The sequence below is a fragment of the Marmota flaviventris genome, chromosome 12 (assembly GCF_047511675.1).
Source record: "Marmota flaviventris isolate mMarFla1 chromosome 12, mMarFla1.hap1, whole genome shotgun sequence".
In the NCBI taxonomy this organism is placed as follows: domain Eukaryota; kingdom Metazoa; phylum Chordata; class Mammalia; order Rodentia; family Sciuridae; genus Marmota; species Marmota flaviventris.
The window spans coordinates 66,770,284-66,794,144 of record NC_092509.1 but is presented as its reverse complement, the minus strand read 5'-3'; the positions used below and the strand labels follow the sequence as shown (position 1 = coordinate 66,794,144).

At 34.9% G+C, this 23,861-nt stretch overlaps 1 protein-coding gene across 1 annotated transcript in view; it reads right to left on the bottom strand.

Annotated features, from left to right (window-relative positions):
• Ush2a (usherin) overlaps window positions 1-23,861 on the bottom strand; it is a 770,052-nt gene that overhangs the window by 212,267 nt on the left and 533,924 nt on the right. The window contains exons 43-45 of the mRNA XM_071619727.1: window positions 18,496-18,659; window positions 2,474-2,683; window positions 927-1,129 (exon numbers count right to left, since the gene is read on the bottom strand). Of these exons, the coding sequence (XP_071475828.1) occupies window positions 927-1,129; window positions 2,474-2,683; window positions 18,496-18,659 (577 nt within the window). The remainder of the gene's footprint in view (window positions 1-926; window positions 1,130-2,473; window positions 2,684-18,495; window positions 18,660-23,861) is intronic.

Sequence of the window (23,861 nt, the reverse complement as noted above, 5' to 3'; positions counted from 1 at the left end):
CATTTGCACATGTGGCGTTATTTTTTTTTTTATCTCTTAAAACTTGGCATCTAACAAGATTTCCAATTTCTTAAGGGAAAGGTCTAGTTTTATATGCCTTAGAATTCGCTAGATTTTTTCTACTTTTAAAGTCAAATACCCTGAAATGGCCTATGAGCTAGACTTCAGGTGGTTAATGCACTCTCTGAAATTTCATGCTAAATTTTGTCATATATGTATATAAATATTTTTCTAGGGCAGACTGCATTGACTTCATAAGATTCTCAAAGAGTTCTTAGGGCAAAAAGTTTAAATACAACTGCTCTCACCTAGATGGGGGTCATTGAACATTTGTCGAATGATGAATTGATACATTTCTTTCATCCTCAGATGAAATCCTTTAATATCTTTTTGTCCATGGCATTTTTATTTAGGTTTTCCTCTTGCATTCTGGATCAAGAATGCTAGGGATGGGTAGACTGTTTGGAGTCATCTAGTCCACTGCCCTTACAAAGGGAAAATGGATGCAAATGAGTTATGTAACTTCCCTGAAGATGTTAAATTAGTAAATAGCAAAAATGGGAATTAGAAAGAACATCTCCCCATTCACAGGCTGATTCTGCTTTGATGTCAATAAAAGACTGAGGAAAAAGGCAGGTTGGCAAGATTTATTAAGAGTATGTGATTAGCTCCATTTTGTCCTTGAGAAATTCCATCACCATCCTCATCACCATCGTTTTCCAACTTATTATTATCCTCTCTTCAGAGACTCACGTTGGCCCACAGCAAACAGATTTAATTTTGATCAATTTCCTTATTCCCTCTCCCCTCTCCCACCAAATAAATAATCTGTTACCAAGACAGAAAATATCCACTTAGTGACATAGTGCAACATGTTTTATTTAACATATCCATAAGCTTAACCATCAAAAAAACAATGTTCTAACCTGAATGTCATAGATAGTGAAGGGAGACAGGTCTCTCAGAATAAACGACCCGGGCACATTCATTCCAGTCTTGTAGAGCTTATTATTTACATAGACAGAATACTCGGTGACAATGCCATTTGGGTTTGAAGGAGACGTCCAGATGACACGGACGGCTGTACTGTTGATGATGACAACCTCCGGAGGAAACATGCCCTGAGGCTCTAGAATTAAAGGAAGAAACTGAATAAACTCCAGCTGTCTCTGAAAAAGCACTTGTTAAACTAAATGCAGATTAGTATTTGGGTTTAGCAAAGGGTCTGTTGCTTATCTGCTCTCCTCTGATGAAGTTATCACAGTCTGTAGCCCTCTGTAAATTGGCTTATTATACTCTCAGTTAGAAACCATAAGAATTTGGTGGAAAAATGCTTGATATCACCAGCATAGTGTTAATCTTTAATACTATGTGACCAGTGGGATATGATGACAAATTCTTCACCCATCTGCACCACTAACACATATCTATTATTTGTCTTTTTCCATCCCTTCACTCCATACCTCCTGGGTGGGGGATGGGGAAGGAAGAAAAGAAAATTTGCTCCTGAAGCAAAAAATAAAACTCAAATACATTGAGGGCTGGTGGAACGTGAAAAATCATTTGATGTTACTAGCTTGTAACTCAAGCAATATGAAGCAATAATGCAATATTGTCATTATGTAAATGATTTTGAATGTTGATTACCATAGGTAATGATGAAATCTAACATTAGGAAAAAAATCTTGCTTAGCGTTAAATTACACAATTATTCAAGCATGTCAGAAATAACTATGCAAAGACCTATTTTTATCATAAGAACCCATCTTAACTAGTTGAAAAATTGTCCTTGTGATTCATCCTATTTTATAAACAAAAGGTGCTGACCTTTGGCATCACAAAGGGAAATGGGTTCCACACTTAAAGAGCTCTGCTAATGACCTGGAACACTTGCTTGGGAGGTAATGATATTATAATGTTTATAATGAGACTTTATAAAGCCAAAAGGATTAGAAAGACCATTCCAAATACATTTCAGATTCACAAGTTGCTTCCCTTTCTTCCTCCCCCTTGCTAACTGGCTTAGAAATGAGTCATAGGCAATTTTTCTCCATGACTGAACTTCCACATACCATTGTTGGTGACTCAGAGAGGGTCCTCACTGTGCTTAGCTACTGTTTTGAAAAGTATATTACTTCTGAGAGCAAATTATTAAAAAAAAAAAAACAAAACTATTCCTAAATGTCACCATTTATTGATGTGAACTCAGCTCCAAACTAAGCATACAAGGAAAAGAACAGGAGCAAACAGGGCTAATATACCATTATTAAGAGACTTGTGCTGCCATTTCAATGGGACCACTTATTGATCTACCACTTGATGACAGCAAGCACTTAAGCATTTTAGCCCCGACCTCCTCTCTTCCAACACCGGAAATTTTATAATGGAGGGATGACTGATATCAACCTCAGCAAAAATCAATCAATTTCATTCGCATCTCTGTAGCCGAGTATCCCATAGAATCTGCACTCACCCCCATCACCAGTGGTCACATGCTGTACTGTGCTATTGATGCTGTGGACTCCATTGAAGACAGAGATAAAAATCCCATACTCTGTGTTGGGATTTAAGTGTCCAATGACATGAGAGTGGGCATCTGGGAGAATTTTCAGAGATTCATTTGAGGTAGGAGAACTCCAAAACAGTGTATAATATTCAACATCTCCTTGTAGGTCTTGAAAAGCTGTTAACAATAAGTGCAGAGCACCATAAATATGGCAAATCGGAAAGGTCTTAGTGGAAATAGATAATAGCCGTTTCTAGAAAAGAAAGCTTATGGGAACTTTGCTTTGGAAAAGATTCTGGAAACTTCTTCATAATGGTGCTGGTGGAGTTAGTTTTTTTTTTAACGCAGCATTTTACCTTTTTCCTTATGTCATAATTAATTGCATAGAATCAGATGTAGGAATATAAATTTTTAAATTTATTTTAAAGATTTTAATTTTGCTATTTGTAATTATTCAAATTATTTTCAAAAGTTTGATATAACTGATGAAGCCAAATAAAGTAAAATAAAAATATATACAATATATGCAACAACTTATATTTTTAAGTAGCATAATTCCTCAGAGAATTTTATGCTAAGACAAATGTGGACCTTTCCTGACATAGATCCTGAAGGCATTTTTCAACCTGTTAATGAAATTGCTAAATGATACCTAGAAATATACTTACAGAGATATCATTTTATGTACACTGCCAATGCAGCAGTGGTGTATGGCATGCTTTCTGAAATGGCTGGCTCAGTAGGATCCTAAGATGATCAAATTTTTAATCAAGGATCTCAGCCTTTTTTCCTACTTTTCTCCATGAATTTCTATGGTGTAGGCAAACTCTAAAAACATGCCAAAATCAACCACTATCTGTCCCACAGATATAACCCAATTTCTCCACTCTTATCTTTAAAAAAAAAATTTTTTTCTCTTCTTCCACCCAGTTTCTCTGTTTTTTGTCCTAAGCTCTGCATTTTGTTACCTGCCTCTGATCATTCTCAAAGAGACCATAAGAAGGGTCATATGCTCTAGTATATGTAGCATATTAGATGTGTGTTAGACATATATATATATATATATATATATATATATATATATATATATATACACACACACACACACATATATATATATATATATAGTAGACATATACATATGTCATATGCTTTAGTATAAGTAGTATATTACTTTATTTGCATTGATATTATTTTAAGGACCTTTAGCAGGAAACTGTTACCTTGATTTTGTTAGGGTGGGGATGAAGTCTTGGTTTACAAGCCTCCTGAAATTACATGTCAGATTAGGTATCCAAACCAGGTCAAGAACTAGTCCAAGGATCAAGGATCAAGAGGGAAAGTTGGCATTTCTAAGATTATTATGTGTGATCTCTCATATGTGAGATCCTAATGAAGTAACAGAGCTTTGGGAACTCTAAGATTTTAAGTACACTTTTACATTAAGTTCTTGGCAGTACTGCATAAAAATAACACTAAATTTCTATTTTTCCTAAGCACACTACTACTTTCACTTTATCTCTAGCCATATTTAAAAAGGTGATAAGCCAGTATAATCAGAAGACTTTATATAAGTAGACCTTTCACTGCTAATTTGGAAAACTGGGGATTGAGATGTCTCCTTTCTCTGATGACAAAAAAAATGTAAACAAGTTTAATAATAAGTGTGTTATTATTCATTGGCAGGAATACCTATTGCTACACTTTAATATTTTCCTAAATAACAGTATCAGACAAGTGCTGGAAAACCACACATATTGTGAGTGCAAAATTCCTTCCTTCACTGGCTTCTGATATTATTACACATTCATTTTTGGCTGGTGTCTTTTAATAGAAAGTGAACTAGTTTTGAAATTTATGTTGCATTTTAGTTTGAGTGGGTTGATTAGAAAGTCAAGCCCTAAGATATAATATCAATGAAGTGCTTTTAAACTCTACTAATAAACATAAATGGATTTTATTTGGATTATTAAATGTGCCTGATACTTCTCCTATCAAGTTCAATTACTATAGTTAGGTAGACATTACTAAATACATTGGTAATATCACCACAAGTTCAAGGTCAAGATGAGGCAATGAGCACACATTAAAGCCTGGATGAAATCCCATTAAATGCCCATTCTTAGCTACGTACGATATGTCAGCCCCTTTAAAGTAGAACAGATTCTGTTGTCCTAAAGAAGACAGGAAAAGATGGTGGTTCTATTCTACTGTCTTTGTCTCACTGCATACAACAGAGGCTCTTGTGACCAGAAAAAGGCTGCATCTCTGGACAAGTGCCATATTTCTGCCCTGTCCTGTTTTATGCCAATATCTGCTTCAACAGTCCTCTTTCTTCATTCATGTAGACTTTACTGTTCAGAGTCCAAATCACAGAAAAACTTAAATATGTAGATCTTTATATTCCTGATCATCACATGAGAAATTCTGGGAGTGTGCACATAGAAGTATACTTAGTGTTCAAATAAGGTCTTTAAATTTCAGAAAGCTCTTCCCATTGAACTGTTTGAGAAGCAGAGGATATCCTTAGTTCAATAGACTAGCACAAAATTGAAGTCTACTGACCTTGAATTTATGTCTCAGAGAGGAAGGCTATTAAAACTGAAATAGCTAGGATGAGGAGGCAAGTAAATTTTACCTTTCCTATTGAGAAAACTGGATCTGAATGCATTTCTCCTTTTTTAAAACATTCATTGCATAAGGCAAATACTGTCTATAACCTTCAAAGACAGAATTTCTTTCCACATATATCCCCTTTTTCTTTTATCACATTTTTAATTGATGCAATATAGTTCCATAATTGGTGGGATTTGTTGTTACATATTTATGCATGCATACACTATAACCATATAATCTGGCCCATATCACTCTTCAGCATTTCCTCCCTTCCTCCCCATACCCCATCTCTTGGTCTTTTTCCTCTAATGATCTCTCTTTGATTTTTTAAGAGATCCACCCCCATCTTTGTTTTCCTTTTTAGCTTCCTCATCTGGGAGAAAATATACAACCTTTAATCTTCTGAGTTTGATTTATTTTGCTTAACATGTTCCATTTTTCTGCAAATGCAATTATTTCATTTTTAAAAAAAATATTTATTTTTTAGTTGTAGGTGGACACAATATCTTTATTTCGCTTTTAGTTGGTGCTGAGGATCAAATCCAGTGCCTCACATGCACTAGGCGAGCACTCTATCACTAAGCCAAAACCTCCGCCCCAATTTTTATTTATGCTGAATAAATTCCATTGTGAATATATTGCACAATTTCCTTATTCATTCATCTGTTGATGGGTATGGAGGCTGGTTCCATAATTTAGCTATTGTGAATTGTGCTGCTATAAACATGGGTATGCATGCATCACTGTAGAAAGATGCCTTTAATTCTTCATGGTCAATACTAAGAAGTGGTATAACTGGGTCATTTGGTGGTTCCATGCATAGTCTTTTGAGGAGCCTCCATACTGATTTCCATAGAGGTTGTACTAATTTATGATTCCACCAAGAGTGTAAATGTGTTCTTTTTTCTTCATGTCCTCTCCAGCATTTATTACTATTTGTGATTTTGATGACTGGTGTGAGATGAAATCTCAGTGTAGTTTTGATTAGTATTTTCCTAAATGTTAATGATGTTGAACATTTTTTCATGTAATTGTTGACCATTTGTATTTCTCCTTTTGATAAGTGTCTATTTAGTTCATTTGTCCATTTACTAATTTTATTTTTTGCTGTAAAGTTTTTTGAGCTCTTTATGTATTCTAGATATTAATCATCTGTCAGAGATTAATGTCAGAGAGGCAAATATTTTTCTCCCATTCTGAGGTTTTACAATTTACATTGTTTCCTTTAATGTGCAGAAGTTTTAAATTTGATGCCATTCCATTTCTTAATTCTTGGCATTATTTCCTGGGCTATAGGGGTGCTATTGAGAAAGTTGTTGCCTGTGCCTAAAGGCTAGAGTGTTGATCCTGTTTTCTTCTAGGAGTTGCATAGTTTCTTGTCTAATACCTTGATGTTTGATCCATTTTAAGTTGATTTGTGCAGTGGGAGAGATAGGGTATAGTTTCATTCTTCTAAACATTGATAACCAGTTTTCCCAGCACCATTTGTTAAAAAGGCCGTCTTTTCTCCAATGTATATTTTTGGTACCTCTGTCAAGATTCAGATAACTGTATTCATATGGGTTTGTCTCATCTTCTATTCGGTACCATTGGTCCATGTGTCTTTTTAAATGCCAGTATCATGCAGTTTTTGTTATTGTAGCTCTGTAGTATAATTTGAAGTTATATATTGTGATGCCTCCAGAATTGCTTTTTGGGCTTGGTTATTCTGGGTGTTTTATTCTTCCATATAAATTATAGGACTATTTTTTTTCAGTTCTGGGAAGAATGTCATTAGTGTTTTCATAAGGATTGCATTGAATTTGTATATTGCTTTTTTTTTGATAGTACAGCCATTTTACTAGTATTAATTCTGCCTATTCATGAACATGGGAAGTCTTTCCATCTTCTGAGATTTGCTTTAATTTCTTTTTCAATGTTCTATAGTTTTCATCATATAGGTTTTTTTGTATCCTTGGTTAGATTTATTCCTAGGTATTTTATTTTAGTTTTGAGGCTTCATGAATGGAATTGTTTTCTTGATTTTATTCTCAGAAAATTCATGATTGGTATGTAGGAAGTTATCTATTTTTGTATGTTGATTTTCTAACCTGCTATTTTGCCCAACTTGTTTGTTAGCTTTAGCAGTTTTTTGGTGGAGTTTTGTGGATCTTCTCTGTGTAGAAATATACTATCTGCAAAGAGGAATAATTCAAATTCTGTCTTTCCTACTTTTATTCCTTTTATTTCCTTCTCTTGCCCAATTGCTTGGACTAGAATTTCTAGCACTAAATTAAATAGGAGTAGAGAGAGTGGACATCCTTTTCTTTTCCCAGATTTTAAAGGAAATGCTTTCAATTTTCCCCCATTTACTATGGATTTCTCATAAATAGCCTTTATGATTTTGAGGAAGGTTTCTTCTATTCCTGATTCTTCAGTGTTTTAGTCATGAACGGGTGCTGAATTTTGTGGAAGGCCTTATCTGCATCTATTGTGATTACTAGGTGATTTGTCCTTAATTCTGTTAATATGATGAATTATATTTATTGATTTGTATATATTAAACCATCCTTGCATTTCTGGAATAAAACCAACTTGTTTATGGTGTACCATCTTCTTAATTTATTGTTGAACATGATTTTTTTTAATATTAAATATTTTTGCTTCTAAGTTCATCAGGAATGTCGGTCTCTAATTTTCTTTCCTTGATATGTTCTTATCTGGTTTTGAATGAGTGTGATACTGGCTTCAAGAATGAATTTGGGAATGTTCCATCTCTTTCTATTTCATTAAATAATTTGAGGAGTATTGGCAATAATTCTTCTTTATGGGTTTTGTAGAATTCAGCTGAGAATCCATGTGGTCCTGTGCTTTTTTGTTGTTGTTGTTATTGGAAGGCTTTTTATTACTGTTTATATCTCATTACAAGATATTAATCTGTTTAGGTTTTCTATGTCCTCTTGATTCAGTTTTAGGAGACCATATTTTCTAGAAATGTACCCATTTCTAGGTTTTCCAATTTATTGGATATAAGTTTTCAAAATAATCCCCAATGATCTGCTAGTATATCCCCTTTTTTCTATGAGAAGGGAATGGAGGTTTTGTAAACCACTTGTATGGCATTCCCTGAAAATAACAAAAGCCACATGCTTTTATGAAAAGGATGCCTCTGTGAAACAGGTGTTTCATAAAAACAGAGAATCATAAAGATAGAGACATGAAAATGGAGACCTGAAAGGATCTACTTCATAAGAATGGAAATCAAGAAACCATAAAAAGCAATGGTAGAATTAAAATCTACATCAAAAGTAAGAACTAGCAGAGTTGAAAAATGCATAATATAAAAAATGAATAGGAAATGATTATGAAGTCAATCAAAGTCAAAATTATAGACATTGAGAACAGAGAATGGAAAAATCTAACTTGAAACATAAATGTAATAAATATTCATGGATATAAAACATTCCATTAAACCTTACCCACAATGAAGACATATGCCTGAAAACTGAATAGAGTGATATAGTTTTGCCTAAAATGATGGCAATGTATCCACATGTATACACACCATGGAATTCTGTATCATTTCAAAGGAAAACTGAAAATTAAGGATATCTATTGCCGCAGTCTGGCTGGGCACAATCACGAGCCACTCAAGCAGCAACAAACTTTTTTTTTGAAACTGCCACCAATGCCCCGTATGCTCCCGGCCAGATTGCCAACCAACCCACTTGGCGTTCTCCCGGACCCCAACAGGAAGTCCCTCCTCCGGAATTCCCTCCTACCGCACTTCCCCAACCAATGGGAATTCTCCAGGAGTCCCGTAGCAGGCTGAGGTGGACAGCAGGAGTCCAATATCCATATGAATGCAGATCTTAACATAATCATATCATCTCAATGGCTTGCTGGAGTCACCTTTCAACCAAAAATGCCATGCATCATATTACTTGGGTGTGGCTCTTAGCATCTCCCCCCTTCTGTTTAATTAAGCAACAAGCAATGTGGCTAGGGACCGTGCCTGTTAGGTTTGTCCAATTCAACATATGGTTCTTACCCACCCGTCATCGGATGAACTGACCTCTAGGCATCAGCCTCCTGTCTTAGGTTGATACCACTGCAATTGGATCATACCTGTCACTGACTACCAGTCCAACATACAGCCATACTTGTGGATAGGCCTATGCACCAGTGGGGGGGTGAGGTTCTTTGCCTCACCTCTGTTGGCCCCCAAAATTAGACCATCACTAGTATAAAGGAGGAGGATACAGAAATGCCACGACACCAAGCCAATTGACGGCTCCTTAGGAAATATTGCATCACTGGTGACACATCAGCAAAGATACGCCAGCACTACCATAATTCGCTGCATCAACAGATAGATTACAATGCATACAAGTGATACATAGTCCAGGCAAGATCTGCAAGCAGTTCAAAGTGGAGGAATCTATCAATATGTCCATTTCCTCCCAAAATAAATCGACTCCTTGAATGAGCACTACTTGTTGAGTTATTATTCATTGATGCATCAGTTTATACAGTTTGTTGTGATAACTATCGAAGAAACTGTAGTTTGGTTATCTTTGTCTTCACCAGCACTGGGATGAAGATAGGAATTCTGACAATGATGCTAAAAAAAATTATGTAACATTTCAACAGGTACTAAGAAAACAATTTTTTGAACAATTTACATTATACTGAACAGAATTATTAAATATAATGAAAAGGAAAGGTGAAAGTAAACAAACAGATCTGTTAACCTGCTTATTTGTACACATATTAAAACAATCCTCAACAGCTGTTTACCCAATTTAAATTAAACCATTAAAATCACGTGAATAAGACTGCGGCAATCTACCAAGAACACAAAAACTAGATAAGCCTCAACTTCTCTTTGGAACATCAAATGTTGAAAGACAGTGGAACAATTTCAACAAGTTTTGAAGAAAAATATTTTAATCCCCAAATTTCAGGCACATCTAAATGGTTATATGCAAAACAACCTGAAAGTTTTCTTAATAGATGCAAACATTAAGAGAACGTGCAAATATGACAGTAATACTTCCTTGTATAGGCAAAAGTTAACAGAATATACAACTAATCTTTTTAACTTTCATGATGAAACTTTCAAATAACATTCTTCAAAGAGCAAAAAGATGTATCAAGATCCAGAACTTAAGATTGGGGAAGTTAAAGAATTAATAGTAAGTACTAAAGCCATTTTGAGCAAATAGTTGTATATTATATAACAACAAAAATAATGATAATTTTTACAACAAATGTTGAAAATGACAGGTGAGATAGGCAATAAAAGGAACAGTACATTAAAGTCTTTACATAAAGCTGAAAGACTTGGAAAAAATAGAGAAGTACACACCCCTAATAGCATAAACAAAATTCATATTATATACTACAGAGGATAAAACTATTGGCAAAGATTCCTAGAATTCATCAATCCTAATGGTTTTCTCATTTTGTCAAATAGCTATAATACATTCTGAGCCCCTTGCATCAGGATAAAGTCATGTGATCATTTCATGCTATTTTTGGACTAAGGTATTAAAGAACAATTGCCTATCTCTAATATTTCTAGTTTTCCTATTTAGGGGAGGCTCCAAGTCTTTAGGGGTTGGTGGACCCACTACATGAAAAGAACTTATGTCCTTAAATGACCTATGAGAATTTAGACCAGCACAAGGAAGATATGCAGGTATGCTCAGATTTTTGTTCTGGGTTTCTGGGTAAATGACATTAAATAAGATAGAAAATATGGGAGTAATCATGGGATGGAGGTTTTGGAACTTATTTCACTTGAGCCTTCTTGAATTTGAATTGTTTTTGTGACAACTAGGTGAACTTCTAAATTAAAGGGTAACTAGAGTTATATAATTAGAAATTGAAGAGGTATATAATTGGAAATTGAAGCATGAATAGTAGCTTGCATTTGAAGTAATAGGAAGGAAAGGGAATGCCTTATTAGATTATTTAAATACATGTATAATAGAAAACATTTTCTTGGACATTCTATTGCTCTATGTATAGTCCATATTTCGTGGACCACATACAGTGATTTGATAAGTATTGGTCAGTAGAATATCAGGTAAGAAAGTTAAAACTAATGGACATGATCTTACTATAAAATGCCATTCTTGGTGGTGATTAGGAATGTGGTCTTAGCTGGAGCAAATTCTCAAATATAGAATAAGTACTTCTCCTTTGTAATGGATTTCCCCCAAAATTTAAACAGTTGTTAGATAGTGTATTTGTCTGATCGGACTGCCATAATAAAATATTACAAACGGAGTGACCTGGACAACAGAAACTTATTTCTCACAGTCTGGAGACTGGAGGTCTATGATGAAATAGCTGGTAAATTTGGTTTTCTGGTGAGGGCTCTTCCCCTGGCTTGTAGATAGCTGCCTGCTTGCTGAGTCCTCACATGACATTTCCTTTATGTACGGAGGAAGAGAAAGAAAGAGACAGTGAGTTCTCTGGTGTCACTTATAAGAACACTTAGACATATCAAATCAGGGCCACTCCTGCATGATCTCAATTAGCTTTACTTACTTCTTTAGAAGTCCCATCACACATATAGCTATGCAGAGAGATAGGAATTCAACATATGAATTGTAGAGGGGTACAAACAACCTGTCCAAAACAGATGGGCTAGATCAAAGTTCTCTTGCAATAGCAATTAGATTATGCTCTTAAAGTGCTCTTGGATCAGTTTTAGAGAGATTATTCTCAATGTCAATTATGTCCTCTAGATCTTTTTTATCTAGATTATAGGTCAGCAAACCATGGTCTATGAGTCAAATTTGGCATGTTGGACAAAATCTGGTTCATCAATTGTTTTTGTATAGCATGTGAGCTAAGAAAGTTTTTTATGTTTTTAAATGGTTATGAGGGGGAAAAATAATAATTTGTGTCATTTGAAAACCAAATCTCAGTGTCCATAATAGAATTTGGTTGGAAGCAGCCATGCTTATTTGGTAATAATTGATTGCTGGTTAATTACTACAATGGCAAAATTGGGTAGTTTCAACATAGACCCTGAGGACTGCAAAGTCTGAAATATTTAGTATCTGGTCCTTTACGAAAACAGCTTCTTGTCCTGATCTAGTTCAATTACAATAAACCATTCCTTTCAATATGTTTCTTGTTTATTTATGTAGGGCTGAATTCTTCACTCATCTCTCATTAACAGGCTCATTGGGAGGCAACTTTATTCAAATGTGAAAAGCTAGAAGGTCCTATTAAACTTATTTTTATGACAGAAGTGTTGATCTTGCTCAAAGGTTCTCCAAATTAGATTCCAATTCCAATTTTCCACATACTGTGGTGCAGAGCTATGTGTCATCTAATGCATGGTTCTCCGAAAATTTAAGCTTATCAAAATTGCTTCTTGAGAAAATCCTTTACTCTGCCTAAGGGTAATATTGCTCATATGAAGAAGTGGGAAGATTTTCTTCTTGGCAATGATCCAAGTCAACCTTTTGGTTTTCACAACATGATAGCTAATGTCTTCTATCTAGTTTATGCATCAGTCAATAATAAGTACCTACTCTTTGGAATCTCCTAGCTTAGTCCTCATTGTGTTTTAGTTCCCAGTGGCCTGCCAGCAAAAGTTGTGTATAAAGGAGTTAGTATATCAAATATAATAGAATATATTATTCACCATTTTATATTTGGCTATAAAAGCAGAATAGCTAATTTCTGCTCTTTAAGTGAACTGGTATGGACAAACAGGACTATTAGGTGGTTAAGCTGCTATATAACCATGAATCCCCAAAATACAGTGACTTAAATAAAATCAATATTCATGTATATGTCAAAGCATAGTCTCAGCATGAGTGAAATAGATTGTGCCCATATGGTCATTCAAGACTCCAGTTCTTTTTCTCATGTAGCTTTGGATCTATTGGAATGCCATCCATCCCTGCATAGGTCAAGCTGAGGTCATGGCCATGGCCATATTCCAGTCAAGGGGAAAGGTGCAGAAAGAACATGCAAGCACATACCCAATGTTTTGCAGCTAAGACCTGAAAAGACATGTACTTCTTTTTGCATTGCACTGGTGCAAACACATTCCATTGTCATTTCACATGGCTACAAGTAATTGCAAAGGAGATTAGTGAAACATAGTTTCTAGATAGGGGACAAGGCACCAGTAAAAGGAAAAGAGTTAGAATAGATACCATGCAGTAGCTAGTCCTTCCAACATGTTGACTAGATTTTTCTATGTTCTGTCAGCCAATTTAGGTAATTATAAAGTCTCATGTTTTTTAAACACATCTCCAACTCACAGTAGAAATGTTTTTCTCTAAATGCTCTGCAAAATTATCTTATCAAGATTTGTCTTCCCATTTTTTTCATCTTTCCGTAAGATAAAAAATGCTGAAAGTATCATGCATATTTTAGAAAGAGAAAATACCCTACTCCAATACTAGAGTATTTTACTAGATGCTAAACACATATTATTTCATTCACTACTTATTACAAAATTTTAGGGCAGTTATTATTATCCCCATATTTCAGCCAAGGAAACTGGCAATCAGTGAGTTTAAATTGTTCTAGATTATAAATGATAGAAAATCTTAGAACTGGGACCCAAATTTGAAGTGTCCCTCATTCCAAAGGTATCCCTATGGCTTTTTGGTCATTTTTTTCTAGAAGAATTTGAAACTGTGAGAAAAGAATGAATCACCAAAAGGCGAATTGGAGTATGAAAGGAAGACTCAGGAAAGAACTTTGGGAAAACATTTATATAGTGGATAATGGGGACAAAAATGTAGATGGTGAAATTGAAGGGTAATGATCCTCTGGGGAACATTTCAGTAGTAAGGAATCATTCACAGTGTTGGCTGCCACAAAGAAGCATATAATGGGATGGCACTGAGAAAAGAGCATTGATTGGGCCATTAGATGATTATTAATGACTGTAAGAGGACCACATCAATAGAGGATAAGGAAAGAAGGCTGGAGTACAACAGGTACACAGTGAAAAGATGGCGAAACAGTACAAAGGCAAATGCAGTCTATTTGTTTTGACAACTGAAGTCATGGAAAAGGAACCTGGGGAACAAGGTGAGCCAACAATGGTGATTACTCTTTAGAAGAGGTGAGACTTGGGATTATTGGCATGTATGTTACAACAAGATAAATTTAAACAAAGTCAGAAATTTTTCCAGTTACAAAATTGGTGGTTTCTGATTAAGGTAGATGCTTTTCCATGGTTTTAAATTCTCTATTACTAGTGACACCTTCATTATTATAAAATTTCCAGAGCATTCACTGAGATATTATAATCAGGAATCAAAATCATTAGTCTCTGAATTCCCAGTGCTCAGGACAAAGAAAGCAATAAATAAATGTTTGTAGAAGGAAAGGAAGAAGGAAGAGAAAGGAGGAACAGAAAGAAAGAGGAAAAAGAACATGACAAGGATTACATGAGACAAGATATAATTATCTGAAGTTTGGGCTGAGCTATTGGTGACAATATTCGGCTAATTTTTCATCTCCTTTCTTCAAATATGCTTATAGTTTAGATGAAGATGTCTCCCAAAAGCTCACACATGAGATAATGCAAGAATTTTCAGAAGTGAAATGATCAGATTATGAGAATTGTAACCTAATCATATGAGTTACTCCACTGATATGGATTAACTGAGTGGTAACTGTAGGCAGGTAGGGTGTGACTGTACCAAGTAGGTCACTAGGGGAAGGTCTTTGGGGTTTATATTTTGCCCCTGGTGAATGGAGCTCTCTCTTTGCTCCATGGCTATCAAGTCCTGAGCTGCTTTCTTCTGCCACACCCTTCCGCCATGATGTTCTGCCTTACTTCAGGCCCAAAGCTATGGAGTCAGCCACCTATGATTTGAGACCTCTGAAACCATGAGCCACAGGTAAATTTTTCCTTCTCTAAGTTGTTCCCTTTGGGCCTTTCAGTCATAGTGATGCAAAGTTGAATATAACAAGTACTTTCATCTTCCACTACCTCCAGTGTTTTTTGACTCTTTTCTGATCTTGTTAATGAATCAACCTCAGAGGAAAAACTGCTCTCCACCACAGTCCCTTCTGTGGGTATTTTCTTACTTGTCTTTTGTTTTACAGTGAGCTCTCAGAATGGGAAGGATCTCACTAAAGCATTCTTGAAACCATGCTAATAACTGTTAACACTAAATGCATGAGAAATTTCAAGGAATTTGATGCCAGTGCCTTAAGTTTGAGTTTGGGAACTGCTACTTACTAACCATAATTCTGGGTAAATTACCAAGTGTCAGCTTACATCTCAACAGGCTTTTCTAGAATTTGAATGAGCAATTTAAGTGAAAGAGATTTTGTATTTCTTCTTATAAAATGTGACATTTTTTCTACCACAAATATGTCTTAAGTTATTTTATTTAGGCCAAAACATTTTGTTTCTTTCTATAAAGCAGGAATAAAAACCTCTCATCTCCATTGTGACCAGGAAGATGGGGTCTGGGCCAGATGGCGAGGGCATCACCTGCCTAAAGGGGCAGCCTCTGTCCAGTTCCAACTGGTTTCCTTTCAGAAATGTGGGGAGTGTTTCATTCAAGCATTGGATTTTTCACTTAAGTCCCCAAATCATTATCTTTATGTGAAATATTCTAATTGTTGAATGGTGGTAAAATACTACTTTTTCAAATACTGTAGGCAAAATATACATGGAGCATGAAGGAAAGAAATATGGCCAGTGTTGTGCTGCCCATAAAAAGAAAATTAAATAAAAGGATGTTTTTAACCTCAGATGACATCACATATGTGATGCTGATATTTAAAACTGGTTCTTCTAAAACTTTCTAGAACCTATCCCTATCACTCTGTCATTGATAAAATTTTATCAGAAACATTTTGTTACCAAAATGAGGTGTACATATGGAGAGTCATAGTAAAGAAAAAATGTTTTTTAAATACACATTTTATAATTCTTGAAAGGCAATTTTTATTAAGTAAATATTTATGAATTTATTCCTATGGCTTTCCACTGTAAGGTATGTTCAATTGTAGTTTTGCACTGTTCAGCGTTGTAGGCTACGTGCCAATATCTTTCTACCAATCAAGAAACAATTTAAAATTAAAGTTGCAAAAACTCGATGACCCTTTCATAGAGGAGTGACTAGTTAATTTACTTAAGATAGCAGGTTGCACAAAGGAAGACAAAGATAATGCAACATGCTTTCACAGAGCTGACCCTCTTCTGAGAGTTAACCTTTGTGCTCACAAATAGTTATCTGAAAAATTTCTAAGGTATGAATGGAAATAACAGCAGATTGCATTACCTACATCCCGAAGGTCAGAGGTTCAGATTACTAAGGTAATGAAACTTCAGCGAGCTGCTTCAGATCTATTAGGTTTGTCAGTTTTTATAAGCACACTTACTTCAGGCATGCAATTATAACCTAAAGGACCTATATTGGTGAAAATTCAGCAGCCGGATCTTCACTGAAGTATTCAAATGTCAGGTGAAGGGGGAGAGCCTACCTTTATGAGGAGGCTTTTCAGATGAATCAGTTGGTCAGGCAGAGCAAAAAGGAAGAGGGAGACAAGTGAAAATAAACACAAAAATGCATCTCCAGTAAAAACTTTATATTTTTCCCAGGGGCATTTCAGAGAGTAATTGTAAGATCAATTAACTTATATTCTTCTATTGAAATAGTTTAAGAAATCTCATCAGATCATCTGAAACTTTTAACCTTATAAAAACCCTAGAGTTAGCGTGTTCTGTTTTGTTTTGTTTTTGCAAAAGTGGATTATTTGGGGGCAACTTAGATGAGGGTAACCAGTACTATTATAGCTTAGATCTGGAATGTCTCCCCATAGCCCATGCAGTCAAGGTTTGCTTGCCAGCCAGTGGCACTGGTGGGAAGTATTGGAACCTACAGGGGATGGGGCCTAGTGAAAGGAAGTTAAGTCACTGGGGCCATATTCTTGAAGGGGTATCAGGGTCTGTCTCTTACTTTGCCTTTTTTTTTTTTTTTTAAAGAGAGAGAGAGAGTGAGAGAAAGAGAGAATTTTAATATTTATTTATTTTTTTTTTTAGTTTTCGGTGGACACAACATCTTTGTATGTGGTGCTGAGGATCGAACCCGGGCTGCACGCATGCCGAGCCAGCGCGCTACCGCTTGAGCCACATCCCCAGCCCTCTTACTTTGCCTTCTGACTGCCATGAACAGCGCAGCTTCCTTTGCCATGTGCTCCTCCCCACGGGCCCCAAAGCAACAGAGCCAACTGACTATGCACTGAAACCCCTGAAACCATGACCCCAAATAAATCCTTCCTTATAGATTGATTTATTTCAGGTATTTTATCAGAGTGACAGGTAGCTGACTAAATACAATTGCTGATTTCACTTTGCAATTAATGATATCAAATACTGGTTTTAGTTCACAATTAATATCACAAGTGATATCACTGAAGCCAGTGAACTCAGATTTCTAAATGAAGCATTCCTTTTTTTAGGTTGTAACAAAACTCAAGGATAGATCAATATTACATGGTTAATATAATTACGTGGTCCAACCAGTGGTAACTTTACATCTTTTTATATGATAATAGATGTCACCCTAGTGGGCATAGTTTTCTTTCATAAAACAAATATTTTAATTGAGCTTTACAAATAAAATATTTCTCAACATTCAGAAATATTCCAACAAGGTTTGATCCCATGATTTGCCAAATTTCACGTTATACCTGTAAGAATGAGTGCAACATATATTTCCATAGTAGATTCAGAATTGTTTTTTTTTTCCTGATTATCATAATGGATCACCAGAAATTTATATATCAGACATTAAATACTACTTCTCTGACCAGGGAGCTTAGAAACTTCAGTTATTCCAAAGTTACAGGAACAGATTAGATCTCTCTTTGAGCTCTTCCAAACACCTGTAAAGAAGTGTTTTCATTAAGGTGAAGGTCAGACCTTACATTATTAAAGTGAGTCCAGTGATGATGTCTAGGCTTTGTTTTTTGAATTAAGCAGAGATTCTGTCCATAATCAACACTGATGATGATTCACTCAGAAAAATATGGCACATTATTGCAATCCAATTAAGTGGTTCTTGCTAATGAGTAACATATTTCAAGATGTGGGGACTGAGCTCTCTGTATAAAGGTACTTAGCCCTACTTGTATCAAGTTATTACCAAGACATTTCTATCACACTATCAACTATCCATCACATTTCTATAGTGACAGAAACTACATTCCCCATCCAAAGGGAATATAGGAAGGGCGAGCTGGTCCAAGAAGAATGAAGAAGTAGAATAGCACATGGACCTCGACTTTTTAGTTTTTGTTTTTTAACGTGTCCATTTTTAATTCCTTTGGGTATTAACACACACGAAGTGGAAACAGAGAATGAGGAGCTTGCTTACTTGGTTTAGCCCATCTCACATCAATGGCTGTGTGGTTGAGAGCTCTTATGGTGAGGTTGGCTCCTCTCTCTGGAAGACCACCTAATGTCGTCACAGTCACTTCTTGGCTTGGAGTAAAACCGACACTGTTGTGTACACAGAGCTTATACCCATAGGTTGTAAACCTAAAGATTGTTTTGTTAAAAAAGAAAAAAAAAGTATATAAATTTGCATTTTATAGAAAACAAAATCCATAATTTCCTTATAAAATACAGGGTTTCCTTTTTGCCTTCCATAAAATGTTCAGGTTTCCTTTTCCACCTAGAAAACACACTTACTTTTTTCCTCCTTACGTAAAACATCATTATTTTTGTAACTCTCCAAATTTACCCAGGTGTTGGGGAAATATTTTATTAGGAATGCTAAGCAAATACCACTCTTTTTAAAAATGTAATTTATTGTTTTCACATTCTTATTTTTTTCCAAAGTGAAGAGAATTACAGCTCAATTCAAGATTATGAATCTGGCGACCTGCCAGCTTTCTATCTCAATTCGATATGGAGAGTTTCATGCTCTTCTTTTGGGAAACATATCCATTTTCAAATATCAGCCTCCTCATCACCATTTTCTTCCTATATCTCCATTTCTTTCCCATAATCTCATTGGCAGACAGATAAACCCCTAAATGAAATCCTAACTGTGACCAAAATATACAACATTCTCCTGCTGAGAGTTTTGCTACCATGAGCTGTGTTTGGCTATAGTTTGAGCTTGGGTCACTGCAGTGAATAATGAATATTACTTTGCAGAAGGAGAAAACTGGACATGGTGATGTGATTCAAGGAGGACATTCCAAGTCATATATTAAATCAATGATAGAGTAAAGCCACCAATTTTTCTGACCAGAATGCTATACTGCCAGCATGATGATGATGATGATGATGATGATGATAACAAAGTAAAAATTTTGTCTGTCCATACTTAGATGATGTCATACCACTGGGGCTTGTCCTTTGAGTTATCTTTTTAGCAGAGGGACATACATTTTGCTTAAGCATCCAAACAGTCCAGCCAAATTTCCTTTGCAACCACCAGTATGAATATGAAAGATGGTGAGTCAGGGTTAAGAGGGTGGCAGGTCTGTGACAATGGAATGAAGTAAAGCTAATGGTGCACACATGGGAATTGAACTGATGACCTTGGCTTCATTAGCTCTCTCCCTGGGCAAAATACGTATATTTTATTCCATGAAATGGCTTAAAGGAATTTAGATAGAGTCTGGATGTCTAAATTTTCCTACAATATTTGAATTTTTCTTCTATGTCTTTGCTATAATACAATATATTTTAAGACTTCCTCATTTCCAATATTAGATCCTTTCCACTGTCCATTATTTTATTGAATTTAGAAATCAGCAGACATTTCACTTGATGCCATGCATCTGTCTTTTCAAATTTCACTTGTGAAGTTAAACTTTTAAGGAAATATGATCTCACATGCTCTTAAATGAAATGCTAAATTACACTATTTTCATTACATCTAAAACCATCTTTATTTGGTAATAATATATACCTATGACTTATCTATATGTATATATTGATTCATATTTCACAACTTCATTTCAAAAAAGAATGTGTTAGTTGACTTGGAGTGTTTTTTCCATGCACTTTATATATTGCTTTTTAAATGGACTTAGGTGTTGATTTTTGCTATCAAGTGAGATATGCCATTTAATTAATAAAAGAATTCTTTTGGAAAAAAATTGCTAGATCAGTTGACATCATATACTGATGTCAAAACTTATTATATATATATATATATATATATATATATATATATATATATATCAATTAATTTCTTCTCTAAATAGTAATATGTTCACTAGGGATGTATTGAAGAATATACCATTTCCAACCATATGAGAAACAGCTTTTGAAATCTTATACAACCAGTCAAATCAAGTATTTGTAGGCCAATTCAGGTATATATGAATATTATAATTAAGACCATCCTGCAGACCTCCTCTAGCACAGCAAATGCTAAACTTTGTTGTGCCATAGATATTACTGTGGTATTTTCCTTGTAAAAGACAATATTTAATAAAATTTTATTTACGGGACAATACTCATCTCAAGGTTTGGTTGTAATTACTCAAATGAATTAGTACACTAAATTTTGCTAACATGACACAGTTTTTAATCTGTTTATTTACTGAACAGATAATTTTATAAATGGATGAACAAATATTTCATAGCTACTAAATTTAACAATTACTCATGTTTCATAGCTACACATAAATTTTAAGTCATATATAATTTGGTAAGTTAGTGACATAAAAATTTACTTTTCCTATAGAGAAGTAATCTCTAGTAAAACATAGCAAAGTTCTTCTTTGGAAAAATATTGAAAACAGATTATATTGCTTTTCCCTGTTTGAAAAACCATAACTTTATTTATTTGTTCAAACAATATTTATTGAATACTAATAATGTGCCAGATGATATCTGTCCTCCTAAAGTCACAATACAAATACATTTTTATAGAAATGTGTTAATAAATGAGAATATCTAAAATACTTATTGACTTATTTCATTTTGTGTGTGTGTGATGCTGGGGATTGAACTCAGGGCCTTGTGCATGCTAGGCAAGCATTCTACCAACTGAGCTATATCCCAAGCCCTGACTTACTTCTTTTTCATGGAATACACATTGGATGGGAGCACCAACTTCAACCTTACCTATTCAGGGAAGTCTTAACAGGGGACGTAACATTTGGGCTAGATTTTAATGACAGTGAAGACATTTGTTCAGTTAAAGGTGTTATTCCAGGGCAAAATGTGTGAAGGCTTACATCTGGAAAGGGAGAGTCCGAAGTGTTTGGGACACCAATAAAATTCTTCAGTGCAGCTGCGGAATGCCTCTGGTTATTTTCATCAGAATTAAAAATGTGTCAACTTTATTGATGTCCTAACAGAATTCATGTGTCAATGTTGTCACCAATATAAATCATGCTTCTGAAAATGCAGGCTGTTTAGTTGCCTCTTTCACTAACTTCCTCCTATCTGCCACAACTCCAAGTATGCTTGAGTTCAATTTCACACACACAAGGACTTGAGAAACCTTGTATTTCAGTGTTCTTTACCCTCACATTCTTTGTGGGAACTAATAAGGAAGCAAACAAATGATAATCCAAAACTCTTTCCATTGCTTAAATCAGCAGTTGTTAAAAGCTTCCAGTGATGTCAAGTATATGGTCTTCAAACCTAATTTACTCATTCCAAACATGTTACTGTAGATTTTTCGCTTTGGGATGGAAGGGCAATGTTTATCACACTCAAAAGTGTTTTATACAATACTTTTTAGATGGTGAGTGAAAGTTGTCACTATTGTTTCTGTAGCTCTCTATACCTATGCTACCAGAATGTCACAGGTAAAATAATTTTATTGCAATTTCTGCCTTTGTTCTACTATATCATAAATACAGAAAAGAAACAGAAAGACTTTAGGGGGGGAAATCCTATGACAAGCTGCATCTTTTCAGATTTAGAGGCTCATTTTTTTTCATGAAGTAACATTTAACACGAAGACCTTTAGGAAAAGACAATATCAGGAAAATTAAGAGCAATGAAAAACATCCCAGTGGAGAAAGAACTGTGATTCCACCAATCTAATGTGAATATGAAATAGATACATCTTGTCTCATTTTGAATCAAGTGCACTGCTATGAGATCTCATACCAATGTTGACAGAAATTGGCTTTTGTTCCCAAACACAACTTTTCTTTACAGTTTGATGTGAAGAAAGAAACTACAAAGATCAACTTCATCTTGGTAGTCATGGGAGAAGGTTGTCCCTCTATTCACTTTCCCTTAGTGCAAGGCTAACTTCTTAATAGCACCAAATGGGATGTATTTATATCACAGGAATGCATGCTAAGGAACTGTCCCAGTCTCTCCATATTAGAAAAGCAGAAAAATGTCATCTGTGTACACCTAATCTCATTACACAGGGGCAGAACAAAAGCATTATTCTTCTGAATGGTTTCTCCCACAGAAACTGCATCCTTTTTTAGGACTTGAAAAACTTTCATTTTAGTAAGCTAAAATAGCATATTAGAATCTACAATAATATGATTTAAACCTAAAGAGTTCAAATTTAAATATATGATAAATATATAGTTTAAATGTATGATAAATGTATCATATATTTAACTCAAGCATTTGAATGTAAAAAAGCAAGTCTAACCTTTCTTTGAAAATAAGATGAAAATGTGCTAATTTTGAATGCTTTCTTTTAAAGGTAACACTATCAGCAGGTTATTGAGGAATTACATGGAAGTCTTTATTAAAACTCTTACTACAGAAGAAATACTCAGAGGAATTTATAAATAACTGGAAGGAGCAGAGGTTGGAACATATCTCCTTTTATAAACTTAATGACAGCTGTGTTATGATTATCAGCAAGTCAATATTTTCCCTGAAATAGAACAAAATCTACTATTTCTCATATTCATTCTTCCTTTTAAAAATCCAGAGCAAAAAAAAAAAAAAACTTGTTTTCTGCAGTTTTATCAGCTCACTGAAGAACCAGGGCAGCATTAGTTGCTGAAGACGGTAAGGGGAGATTGACGCTTAAAATGAAGGAGGTCACAGCCCTCTTGTTAAACCCAGCCCGGCTCACATCCACAGCATCACACAATAACGGCACGTACGCCAGATTTTCCCAGTGATGAAAGTGTCAGGAAACCCAAAGTTATGGTTCCCCCAACAACCATAACTTGGCCACTTGGCACAGAATTATTTAGGAAGAAAAGTTTGAAACTGACAAGTAGTATAAACCTGCCGTTTCGCTGAGTCTGTCCCTGTCTACACAGCAGAGCACAATTCAACAATGAGGACACTGCCTGAGCAATTCAGAAAGAATTGTCCTTTAACAACAATAAGTATTTTTGTTTGAATTAAATTATCTGGATAATTGGTTCAATATTCTGTTTTGTGTAGGAAGATAGGAAAGGAAGACAAAAACTATTAGAATAACCTGAATCTCAGGATATCCTACATTAAATTGGTGTATTTTTCTATATATTATAAACACATAACTAACCAAATAGACCACCTGAACAGGAAAATTGACTTCAATTTATATTTACTCTCACAAATATATTAATAAAGAAATGCCCAGTAAATCTTCAGTTAATTTTTTCAGGAAAACCGCCATTTAAAAGTGAACTCTAAATGTAGCTATAAAAATAAAAAGCCAAGATGGGAAGAAATACTTCAATGTTCCCTTTATTTATGCAGATGTCAGTGAAGAAGTAAGTGGGGAATTGTAGAATCTGGGGAGATTAGAAAATTACATATTCCCCCTAAAATTAGTTGAATTTGATT